Here is a 13312-nt window from a genome sequence, read left to right as displayed (position 1 = left end):
GAGAAAATTCAAAAGTTTCATCACAGAAAGAAAATCATTTTCAAAGTAAAATAAAGAAAAGCCCCTTTCATGATGGTTAACAAGAAGTCTGTGATTTTCCACATGGTCTCTTCAAAAGACACACCTTCCAGAAAGATAAGTTATGCCTTACCAGTGGTGGCACAGCGGATAGAGCATCGACCCAGCAGGCAGAGGTGTCCAGTTCTAAAACCCGAGGTCACTGGCTAGAGTCTGGGCTCCTGGGCTTGAGCGCAGACTTGCCAGATTGAGTGCGGGGTCACTGGCCGGAGCACAGGGTCATTGACATGATCCCAAAATTGCTGGCTTCAGCCCAAAGGTTGCTGGCTTGAAGCGCCAAAGACTCTGGCTCAGCTTGAGGAACCCCTCCGCCATCAGGGCACATATGAGAAGCAATCAATAAAAAGCAAGCAAACGAAAAAAAAGTGAGTGTAACTATAAGTTGATGTTTCTCACCTCTTTCCTCCCTTACCTTTTCTCCTTTTCTTTCTCTCTTTTTATAAAAATAATAAGAAGTTATGATGGCTTGTTTTTTTAAAGTATAATTTAGAATAAAGGTGGAGCTCATCAGAATTTCATTCATGGGGTAAAACCTTTTAAGTGAGGAAAACATTTCTATATACATGATGTTTTTAATGAATGGGCATTTGTGTTTGTAGAGAAGTTTTAATACTTTAAGGGCTAAGTAGAATGTTAAGGGCAGGCAAAACTGGCAGCACTATGGGAAGAAAGTGATGTTTATACAAGCAGCTTTTTATTTAAAATAGCTTGAAGTATTCTGTGTAGCCCTGTGGCATTGTTTCATTTCTCCAGGCAACATTGCAAGGGGACGCTCTGGGCACAGTTAGGGAATTAGAGAGACAGTCCCTTTTTCATAATTTTAATTTTGTCTAATGTTGCTTTAGTAAGAAACATAAAAAGGAATTCAGGCCTTTTGAATAACTTCTATAAGTATAGCTTTGCCCTTTCAATCACCAGCATGAAAACGGATCTGACATGTGTGACATTCACTATGCGTTCTGTCAGCCAGACCATTAGTAAGACTAGGACATTGTGGGTCATATCCCATATTCACAGCTGGATGAGGTTGCAGCAGCAGGCAGAAGGGGTTTAGTTCTCACTCTTTGCTCTTGTCTGTCTCACAGGTTGCAGTAGAAGGAAATGTCCTCCAGGTATTTTCCTACATCTGCGTAGGCAGTAAGGAGAATTTGCTGTCCGTGGGCCAAGTTCCATTATGTGACATAATCTTATTTCATAATATACAAATGTATACTTTCTCTGGTCTTTTACACAGTTATTAGTTCTCATCTTTTCTATCGCCTACTACCCTCAAAGATGTTATTAAATCAATTATGTGTCTAAAAAATGGTGAGTTTTTAAAATTGAAAAATTCTGGCTTTGTTTTATATACTGTAAGTACAAGTCAAATTTTATTCAGTGGAACTGATCATTGAAATAAAATTTTATTTAAAAGAGTAAATTATTAGAAATTATATTTCAGACCTCAAGAATAAGGTATTTTTAAAAGCCAATGTCCACACGCTCTGGTGTAAACTTGTGTTTGAAAAAGATGCTACCTGAATTTAATAGAAAACAGAAAAGGATACTGGACACAGCTTTCTTACTCTTACTTCGAAGCTTTGAATCTGCTTTTGTTAGTAGGAGTTATGAATAATTTAGATTAAAATAGATGGTTTTTTCTTTGTTTGTTTTTTAATTATTTGGAGGGGAGGAAAGGAAAGTTACTAAAATACATTTCAGATAGATCAGTGATAAAGGGACAAATAAAATGATGCCCGGGAAGAATCAGAAGGAATTGTGGGTAAATGTTTTTATGACTTTTTTCAATGTAGAAGCTTTTTCTAAACATGGCACAAAAATCCAGATGCTATTTTATGAGGAAAAAAACCTCATAAAATTTAAAAACATTTGTATCTCAAGAATAAAACATTTGGAAATAACAAACATTTGGAAATAAACAAATGGAAAAAGTAGTGAAAAAATACTGTTGACAAAGGGTTAATTTTTTTTAACACAGAAGTTTTGCTTCCAATGACCACAGGAAAAAAACACTGAAACCAATGACCCAGTTAACAAGAAACAGAAGCAGGAATTGGTTATAAACAGATGTCTACACAGACAAAAATACAGATAATCAATAACTACACAGACACACTACATCTTCATCTCACAATTAAATAAAACAAATGACTAGAAAATTGAATTTTCATCTATCAGAAAGGGCTAAGTTTTTTTTTGTTTGTTTGTTTTTTAAAGGCTACATCCAGCATGAAGCAGAGAGAAAAAGAGGCAACCCTAATACTGTTAGTTGTTACAAAATTATTAATACCCATAACTTTTAATTCATCAATAGACGTTTATCATGTAGACAGTATTACAGTATGTACAAAGATGTGCATTGCAGCCTCGCTTTCAAGGACTTAAATAAGTATTGGCTTGTCACGGTAACAGAATATTATACAGATTTTTTTTCTTTTTCACAGGGACAGAGAGAGAGACAGATAGGGACAGACAGGAACGGAGAGAGATGAAAAGCATCAATCATCAGTTTTTTGTTGCGACACCTTAGTTGTTCATTGATTGCTTTCTCTTATGTGCCTTGACCACGGGCCTTCAGCAGACCGAGTAACCCCTTGTTTGAGCCAGCGACCTTGGGTCCAAGCGGTGAGCTTTTGTTCAAACCAGATGAGCCCATGCTCAAGCTGATGACCTCGGGGCCTCGGACCTGGGTCTTGTGCATCCCAATCCGACGCTCTATTCACTGCACCACCACCTGGTCAGGCTATTATTATATAGATTTTAAAGAAAGTAAGGTATAGCTGTATTTACTGATAAGAAAAAATGTCATGATATATGTATAATTATGTGTAAAAAGTAAAATATGAGGCTGTGTGTACAGTCCCCTTTGCATGTGTTACATACAATTGTTGTATATATAAACAACAATTCCATATAAATTATGTATAGAATATACATAATTTATGTAGCTATATCCACATATGCACATGTATTTGTATAGAGACACTATCTCCAAAATACATAAGTATCAACTGTATTTACTTCTGAAGAAGCAAGGCTTACTTTGTCCTTTCTTACTATTTTATTTGTTAGTTTTTTTCTCTCTTTTTTATGGCACAAATGTAAAATATTTGCATTATAAAATATACTTGCATTAAAGTAATTAAACAAGGAGGCCTTTGGACTGGAGTGGCTCTAATGCCTTGGTAGTCAGGGTAAGCAAACCAGAATCGAAACTACAGCCAATGCATTGGAAGCCAGCAAATGAAACTTAGGAACAACCAATTGCACACAGCCAGCCAGGCTTTCCCAAATAAGGCAACCACTTATAAGCTAGAGCCAATCAAATAATTTTCTTGCTTTGCTCCTATGATTTCCCTATAAAAACCTCTCCCTTACCTCCCGTCTGAGGAGCCTGCTAACCATTTTCAGTTTGACGCTGCTCAGTTAGAATGAATGTTTGTTAAAATAAACTCTTGAAAATTTCCATATGCCTTAAATTACATTTTTTTAATTTTTTTAATTTATTCATTTTAGAGAGGAGAGAGAAAGGGAGAGAGAGAGAGACAGAAAGGGAGAGAGAGAGGAGAGAGACAGAGAGAGAAGGTGGGGAGGAGTTGGAAGCATCAACTCCCATATGTGCCTTGACCAGGCAAGCCCAGGGTTTCAAACTGGCAACCTCAGCATTTCCAGGTTAACGCTTTATCCACTGCACCACCACAGGTCAGGCAGCAAATTACATTTTTTTTAAGTAAGAGGAGGGAAGATAGACAGATTTCCTCATTCACCTTGACCAGGATCTACTTGGCAACCCCTGTCTGAGGCCAATGGTTGAATCATCCCAGCTATTTTTAGTGCCTGAAGTTGATGCATGCACTAACCAAACCACTGGTTGCTAGAAGGGGAAGAGGGAGGGGAAGAGAAGCAGATGATCGCTTCTCATGTGTGCCCTGACCAGAGATCAAACCCAAGATGTCCACACACCAGTTTAATACTCTATCAACTGAACGAATCGACCAGGGCCTAGATTACCTTTTAATAAGTGCCTGGTCACTTATTGAAAAGTTTGATTGAGGTTATGGTGACAGGTTATTGTTTCAAACCCATTCCCTCCTCAACTTAGTCCTTAGTCCTTAGTCCTAGTCCTGCTGCAAGAAACATCAATTATAACCATTTATGTTTGAATATTTTAGGTGGCTAATAAATAATAAGTGTATAGTAAGTTAAATAATAATTTTATACCTCGATTGCTTGATTTATTTTCTTTAGACATATCTTCCCTAGCTGTGTTTTCATTTGAAAGTGGAAGCAAATGTAGTAGCTAATTGTGATTCTATATTTATAAGGTTCTATGAGTTCTAGTGAGCTAATAGAAGTAAGGTTCTTTTTCTTTTCTTTTTTTTTAAAAATTTATTATATTTTTAGTGAGAGGAGGGTAGGCAGAGAGAGAATCCTGCATGCTCCTGAACTGGGATCCACCTGGAAAGCCCACTAGAGGGCCATGCTCTGCCCATCTGGGGCCCTTGCTTGGTTGCAACTGGAGCCATTTTTTTTTTAGCACCTGAGGTAGAGGCCATGGAGCCATCCTCAGTGCCGGGGCCAACTCGCTCTAATCAAGTCTTGGCTGCAGGAGAGTAGGAAAAGAGAGACAGAGAGGGAGAGAGAGTGAAGAGAGAGAGGGAGGAGTGGAAAAGCAGATGATACTTTTCCTGTGTGCCCTGACCGGAAATCAAACCCAGAACATCCACACACCAGTTTGACACTCTACCACTGAGCCAATCAGCCAGGGCTTGAAGTAAGGTTCTTATAACAATGTTTTATACATGGCTAACATATTTGGTGTATTAATTACTGTTTTTTATACCATTAATATTAACCAGATTATTGTTTGTACTACCTCACTGGTCCCATGTTTGACTAATTGGTAACTAAGACATATTCTCCTTTGTAACGCTATAAAGACATGAAACCACCATGTAGTACCTACCATCCTTTCTTCACATCCATTTCTTGCATCTGACCTCTTAGCCCCTCAGAGAGAGTATTCCTGGGTGTTCACTGCCTTGCTTGTCTGTGGGGCTGTATAATTTTGGCTCTATCACTCTTACCTCTTTCTGCTTCCTCCATCTCCACGTCTACCTTCCATTATATTATAACATAAGAGACAAAATCCAGGTTCTATATGAACTCCTTTATTGAGACAAAGCTAAAATGAAATATATACTCTCTATAATATTTCTGAATAATATGTTGAATATTGTAGGTAGCTATATTAAACTACTCTTAACTTAAAATTTTAATACATTTTTAAGCTATGATACTGAAAAAGAAGACTTATTTATTTTATTAAATTTGAACTAACCATGTTGCAGGGTTTTGGGTGTATTTGTCTTCTGGCCAATTTCATATATTTTTGTGTCTTTGTATTCTTTGTGTTTCATCAATACCTCCCTCATTACAGTTTTTTAGATGTGTAAATGATGTAATAACTTGATATATCACAGTAGATTTTCAACAAATAATATCTGTTATTAAGATATTGATGATAGTGATGATGATAGTGATGATGGTGGTACTGATGATGATTCTAGTGATGATAGAAAATAATAATAATAATGCCTCCCTATAAAAGTTGTTTTTGTCTAAATGGGATAACTTGACATATCACAGTAGGTTTTCAACAAATAATATCTATTGTTACTAGGATGATGGTGGTGGTGGTGGTAATAACAGCTATTAGTATTTTTGAACATTGCAAATTCTGACTTTAGCTCTGTTAAGGACATCAAAAGGTTCATGTTGACACAGCTAGTCATTTAGTCATGTGCCCTCTATCTTAGAAAAATAAAATAGGTATTTCAATGAAAGTTGTTATTTAATTTTAATTGGATACTCCCAGATGTGTACAGGTAGCTATGTTCTCTCATATGCCTGCTGAAACTGCATAACTCGTTCCCGTATTAGTTCATAAGGGCTAGGCTTGCCTTAGTTTGCATCTTAGTTTATGGTTAAGCTGCATCTCTGTTGACCATTTTAGTTTATTGTTAAGCTGCCTCTCTATTGACACGTGGGTGTATGTTTCCAGCGCCTGCATTGGGGCCCAGGACCCTTACTGTGGCTGGGACGTGGTGATGAAGAAATGCACAAGTCTGGAGGAGAGCCTGAGCATGACTCAGTGGGAGCAGACCATCTCTACCTGTCCTGTAAGTGTCCATGTCCTTGGTCCTCAGAATATATTGTCCACAGCATGAAAATGGCTGTAATATCTGTGTTATTCTCAGATTTTTATCTGCAGAATTTGATGTGAACTGTTGTACCTTTTATAGCATTAAAAAAATATACTGCTGCCCTGGCCGGTTGGCTCAACAGTAGAGCATTGGCCTGGTATGTGGATGTCACAGGTTGGATTCCCAGTCAGGGCACACAGGAGAAGTGCCCATCTGCTTCTCGACCCCTCCCCCTCTCCTTCCTCTCTGTCTCTCTCTTCCCCTCCTGCAGCCAAGGCTCCATTGGAGCAAAGTTGGCCTGGGCACTGAGGACGGCTCTATGGCCTCCGCCTCAGGTGCTAGAGTGACTCCAGCTGCAACCAAGCAACTACCCAGATGGGCAAAGCATCAGCCCCTGGTGGGCATGCTGGGTGGATCCTGATCAGGCACATGAGGGAGTCTGTCTGCCTCCCCACTTCTAACTTTGGAAAAATACAAAAAACAAAAAATAATAATAATACAATAAAATATACTACTCACAAAAATTAAAGGACATTTCAAAATGTATATGAAGTGATAAAATACACCTTAATTTCTGAGAGCAGTATAGTACTGTCCACACCCATCAGTTTCCCTCAGGAGCTATCGTTCCAGAGCCGAGATAAGTAGAGCTTTTAAAGGAATGAACTAAGGATGTTACTACCATTGAACCCCATATGGGACAGTCTTATAGATCCTGCCCAGGGTCACAGCAAGGTCTGAGAGAAACAGTCTAATGTATATTCCCACAGTGAATCCTTCCAAGTGAAGAGAGGCTAGCTTGCATTTAGAGTCAGATTCTGAATCCAAGAAAACAGATTCTACAGCCTCTTCTGCCAGTTTTTTTAGTTTGGTCCTCACTTCCAAGAACCACTTGATTTTTATTTTCCTTTGTCTTTTGAACACTTAATTAAATAATCTCACTTTTTTTTTCTTCTCAGAGAATACGATCAACAGATATTAGCTCATACATTTGCAGATTTATTAAGTTACTTTGCTCTCACCTTAATTGTTGATCTCTGTGACTGTTGGCTCTGGCATTCCTCTGCAAGACAGGGCTGAGAAGGGAAATGACACATTCTGCTATTTGAAATCTATGCTGTTTCTTCAACACAGAACTACTTGAGTCATGTGAACTGTGGGTCTGCTTTCTATCAAGGAGTCTGCTAATTCTGTTATCCCAACCCATGTCCATGAAGACTATCCTAACATTTGCAAGTGGGGAAATCAGGCAGAGTAGCATGAGGAAGGCCAGGGCTATTAACTAACCACTGTCCTTACCCAGATGTGGGCACAAGATCAAGGCCTTTCGCTGCAACAGTGAATGGATAACCTCATCCTGACTCTTAGAAAATTTTTGCAAGGGGGTTAGCTGCTTGTCCTTTGGGTTAGAGCTTTAGCTTGCTGGTTTTAGAAGCAAACTTTTCTGCAGCATCTTTTGAAATTGATTTTTAAAATGCCAGTGTTCCAAGTCCCTTTTCATTTCTGAACAACATTCAACAAACAGCGGTGTTCAACTTCCATTCTTTGCAGCTGGAGGAAACAATGTTCAGTCTCTGAAATGCAGCTCTAATGCACAGATGTGTACTTCAGGAGAATCAACACATCTTCTTCTAGATATTTGACCTTGAATTTTTAATGGTAAAAAGAGCAAACAAATATAATAAGAGTTCTTCTTAAGCAGTGAGGGTATTGGTTGAGGACCCATGGTTGTTTTACTGGATATCTGAGACTTACTTATGCGATGGGAAGTACATAGGCCACCATTTGGTTTATAACAAATATGCAGCTTGTATATTTCTATAGTCCAACAATAGAGATGGTCCAACATTTAAAAAGTGACTAGAGGGTTGTTACTAAAGTTGTCACTGCTGCTGAGAGGGACGTTTCTGTCGTAAACTTAGGGAGGTCAGAGGGCGACGTGGTTCTCCCCTGGGGTTGGGGCTGTCCTCCACTTTCTCTGCTTTAAAATTATGGCTGAGATGTGATCTTTGATTTACTATCAGTAAAACATATAACAAAGTTTCGAAAACATTCTTTTCCTTGTCTGAGGTGATTTTCTTACACAAAACCATCCTTATCCAATCACCCTTTATAATGTGCCATATATCAAGATACTCTTTTAATAAGTTGGCAATGTGAAAAGCATCCAAGAACAGAGAATAAATTATGTCACTTTGAGCAACATTCAGGAAATAAAACAATATCTTTTTCTCATACATGTAGACTACCATATAAAAAAATGGGAAATTTTATATAACCCAACTAATAATTTAATTATATGTCCTTTTCCAACAATCTATTTTTTAGAAAAAAAATGAGCTAGATGAAAATTATTAGCATTTATATAAAGCAGTCTTAATTTAGAGATGTGTTTTTAAAAAACTATTAAAATGTAATTTGATTCAGTGTTATTTTTTTAAAGGAATCCTTTTTTAAAAATATTTTATTTATTGAGTTTTTAGAGAGAGAGAGGAGTGAGAGAGAGAGACAGAGAGAGAGAGAGAAGGGGGAGGAGCAGGAAGCATCAACTCCCATATGTGCCTTGACCAGACAAGCCCAAGGTTTCGAACCGGCGACCTCAGTGTTCCAGGTCGACGCTTTATCCCACTGCGCCACCACAGGTCAGGCCTATTTTTTGTTTTTGACTGAAATGGAAGAAAGGCTTAGTTTTATTGGCCAAACCTACCATATTTTATCATTTCTCAGATGCCATTGTTTGTGAAGTATGCTACTGTTTTATAAGAGAGAAAAATTCTCCCATGAGACGCAAGACGTCAGCAGATTTCAGAGATGTTAAAAATACAGAAACTCTTACAATCAGCAAAATAAGTTTATTTTGCCCTGGCCAGTTGGCTCAGTAGTACTGTCAGCCTGGCATATAGATGTCTCAGGTTTGATTCCCGGTCAGGACACACAGTAGAATCCCCCATCTTCTTCTCCATCCCTGCCCATCTGCCCATTCTCTCTCTCTCTCTCTCTCTCTCTCTCTCTCTCTCTCTCTCTCTCTCTCTCTGTTTCCACTCCCCTCTAGTAGCCATGACTCAAGTAGAGTGAGCTGGCCCCAGCTTCTGAGGATGGCTCCATGGCCTCCTCCTCAGGCGCTAAATAATGGCTCTGGATGCAACAGAGCAAGGGCCCCAGATGGGCAGATTATCACTTCCTAGTGAGCTTGCCAGGTGGATGTGTGAGTCAGGCACATGTGTGAGTCTCTCTCTGCCTCCTCTCCTCTCACTAAAATAAAAAATTCAAATAAATAAATAAATAAAAGTCTTTTTTTTTACCTACTTATCTTTAGGCAAAAGAAATTAAGCTTTATAAGCTGAGGAGTCTTTAAATGAGACCAACCCATCTTATGTCCAATATATAAAAGCCCGAGTTGAATAATGGAAGGAGGTCCTGTTAGGTGGAGCTCACTAAGTTTACAGGGATGATGAATGTGCTGAGACTGCTATTAGGCCCTCTGTGGGAATCTACCTTGTAAAACTGCACAAATCTTGGACAAACAATGTAGCACAGCTGAGTTCCCCAAAGTTAGTTTTCCAGTCAAACCTCTGCCCTTTGCTGTTTAGATCCTCTGCTCTTCAGAGAGTTCAGGTTGCCAATAGGCTCCCCACAACCTTCCTGGGAACTTAGTTAAGACCTATTTTCCCCTACAAGGTCTCTATTTAAAAATGTTTATGGATTTCTGTAACTTATAATGTTGGTTAACAAGGGTAGTATAGTTTGGAGAATCTACTTGGTATTTATGCATGAATACTTGCCATATTTTTTGTGGGTGCGTGGTTATCTACATACCATATCGCACAATGAGTTCCTGTTCCCAATTATATCATGCAATAGCAAGCAAAGTACATAGACCAAATATGTCTATAATTACAGGGCTCTTCCTGGGCTACAGTGTAATCAGCATCTTTAAAGTGAAGGTGGACTTTAGTAATGATGGAACCAAAGCCCTCCATATAGATGGCAACACCATAGGCCCAAGCCTAAAGGGTTTACAGGTTCTAAAACTACATTGGGAAAGAAATGAGGATATAGATCCCGTACTTCTAATTTACCAGATATTACCATTCACATCTGTTAGCATTTCCCCAAGGCAGTGGCCTATAAGTGGACCCAATGATAAACCTGCATGTCATGCTCAGATAGCGGGAGATACATTATTTCTAAATTTTGTAACGAAATCTACTATGTATTTTTTTTTTTGACAAATATAACATAATTATTGACCCCACAAGATGTTTCCTGTTGCCTTTGGTCAGGATACTTTACAAAAAGGGATGAGAGGCCCTGGTTGGTGGCTCATTGGATAGAGTGTCGGCCCAGCATATGGATGTCCTGGGTTTGATTCCTGATCAGGGCACAGAGGAGAAGTGACCATCTGCTTCTCCCTCCCTTTCCCTTTTCTCTCCCTGTTCCCCTCCTGCAGCCAAGTGGGTCGACTGGTTTGAGCATGACCCCAGGCAATGAGGATAGCTCTGTTGGAGTGCATTGAATTCAGGCATTAAAAATAGTTTGGTACTTAAGCACCGGCCCCAGAGGGGATTAACTAGTGGATCCAGGTCAGGAAGCGTGTGAGAGTCTGCCTCACTACCTCCCCTCCTCTTACCTTAAAAAGGAGGGGGTGAGATTATGGGATAATCATGGAATCCAGTGAGCATTTGCTACCCATCAATTCTCAGACTCAGTATTTTTTATACATTAGCTTATAGAACAAGTGTTATGTAAGTCTTGAAAAAAATCTACTTTAATAGAATGGAAAGGAAACAATGGTTAATTGTGTGTCTAGACTGTGTACTCTGAACCACATTAGACAATTTTCATTGGCTTGTCTCATTTAATGTTCATGATGACCCCCAGAGTTGGGCATCATTGCTTCCATTTAATAGATAGAAGAACTAGGACTCAGAGGGAAGAAATCAAGATTGCCTCTATTCACCCATCCTATTAGAGGCCACACAGCACTCCAGCTCAGTTTCCTTCAAAGGTGCTATGTTTCCTTGTGTAATTCATTTATAGAGACAGACTTAGAGATAATATTAAGTAAATGTTATCACACAAGACAAGGCTTTTCAAAGAACGAACACATTAGTATCCTGTTTTGTTACAATCTCTGACAAAAGGCACGTGAAACTTTGAAAATAAAGGAAAATCTTTTAACTTCTGAAAAAATGTCTGAACAGAAACTATGAGACTTGGATGTAGTTATAGGAGAATGATGGCGGCAGTACAGTGAGGACCTGAAGATACGCTCCAGGGACCTCTGTACACAGCAGATGCACCTCCATCCTGCATCACTCGGGAATTAATTGAACATGAATGAATTGAAGTGGAATTATGGATTTTGCTTGTTAACAAAACTTGGATCTCACCTAGCTAGCTCTAGGAAATCTGTTATTTTCTAGGTGAGGGGAACTTTGCTGATACAGAATTGGGGGTAAAAGTACATGAAGCTGACATCCATGAGACTTTCACCAGAAAGGGAACTAAGAATCGTGTTGCACTAAGTGGCTATTACAGTTTCAGTTTGTAGAGAATGATCTCGGGTCCTTTAAAACCAGAGTGACTTTGAGCAAATGGAGCCTCATCTGAGTTTCAGTTTTCCTGTATGTAAAATGGGATGTAGACAGTAGGGATGTTGGGAAGATTCAAGGAGTTAATACGCGCACATCACTCGCACAGCACAGTGGCTAGCATACACTACACTCTCTACATATATACGTGGCATATGTTATACTATGACATAGTATTTAATAATATAAAGTGCATACCCCCAAATAGAAAATCACTTGGCAGAAACCCAGAAGTTTGCTCCACTACAGAGAATTTACTCTAGATAACGTTATTTCTTCTGTCTATTTTTAAAAAGCTAAGAAAATAGAAAAATATCTACTCACCTGGAAAAGTAAAGCAGCAGAATTTACCCCATTATTCATAGATCTGTTTCTGAGGCAGATTCTCAAACTAATATGCTCAGGATCAGAATAAGCTGGTGGTTAAATGCAATGCAGAGCCCATTTCTGAATATTGCAAGCTCTTCTTGCTCTGAATTTAATAGAACCAGCAGCAGTGTCTCTGAATTGAAAATATTGCCGCTCAATGTATGCAGACTCTACCCATGGCTGAGGACTGAAGCCTACATCTCATCCTGCAGAATCATATCACTATATATTCTCCTTAATAATTTGCCAAATGCAGTTCCTTTAAAGTTTTATTACTCCAACTGTTCTATTTTTTCTACTTCATGCCTCCCCATTCCTTCATGAACGGTCACTTATTTCAAGTTCTTCCTTTTCATCTGTCACTTGTATGAACCCAGTTTTGCCCATCCATATATTTGGAAGGAGAACAGTTATACCATCTCTTTGCCTGAGACCCTGTTATCTTAACACTAGTGCCCAGAGGGAAGGAAAAAAGTGATGTCCAATGCAGTGGTTCTTAATTGGAGGTGTTACAGGGACATTTAGCAATATCTGGAGAAATTTTGGTTGTCACATCCTGGGGCAGTGGGAAACTGGCATCTATAGTTCGAGGCCAGGGAGGTCAGTAAATATTCTACAATGACTAGGGCAGCCTCTACAACAGAAAATTATCCAGCCCAATTGTCAATAGCGCTGAGGCCGAGAAACCCTGGTCTCATGGTCAGGAAGAAGCAGACCAGCATTTCCAGTTACATCTTCCAAATTACTAGTTGTGTAGTCTTTGCAGTTTTATAACTATTTTTCTTAAATCTTAGTTTATGTTTCCTGTAGAAATAGTATATAAAGATTTTGTCCAATAGGACAGCATTTACTTAAAAGAAATTGAATTCCCTGTGAGTAAGACCTTAAAAATGACTATTTCTATCCTCCTATGATGAGAGACAGCAGTTTCAGGCCTGATTCTGTGCAGGCCAGGGAGGCACTGAGTGAGCAGGTCTCTTATTCCCCAGGCCTTCTCCTCTTGCCACCCAGGAACATGAAGCATCACGCCCTCATCACGCCCTCATAATCCAAGGTGGGAGGACA

The 13312-nt window shown here is 39.0% G+C and overlaps 1 protein-coding gene across 1 annotated transcript in view; it reads left to right on the top strand.

The window, feature by feature from the left end:
• SEMA5A (semaphorin 5A) overlaps positions 1-13312 on the top strand; it is a 496448-nt gene that overhangs the window by 401236 nt on the left and 81900 nt on the right. The window contains exon 13 of the mRNA XM_066243560.1: positions 6143-6260. Coding sequence (XP_066099657.1) covers positions 6143-6260 — 118 coding nt within the window. The remainder of the gene's footprint in view (positions 1-6142; positions 6261-13312) is intronic.

Source organism: Saccopteryx bilineata, chromosome 1, assembly GCF_036850765.1.
Source record: "Saccopteryx bilineata isolate mSacBil1 chromosome 1, mSacBil1_pri_phased_curated, whole genome shotgun sequence".
NCBI classification, from domain to species: domain Eukaryota; kingdom Metazoa; phylum Chordata; class Mammalia; order Chiroptera; family Emballonuridae; genus Saccopteryx; species Saccopteryx bilineata.
The sequence above is the reverse complement of the archived record's forward strand: the minus strand, read 5'-3'. Positions and strand labels throughout refer to the sequence as shown.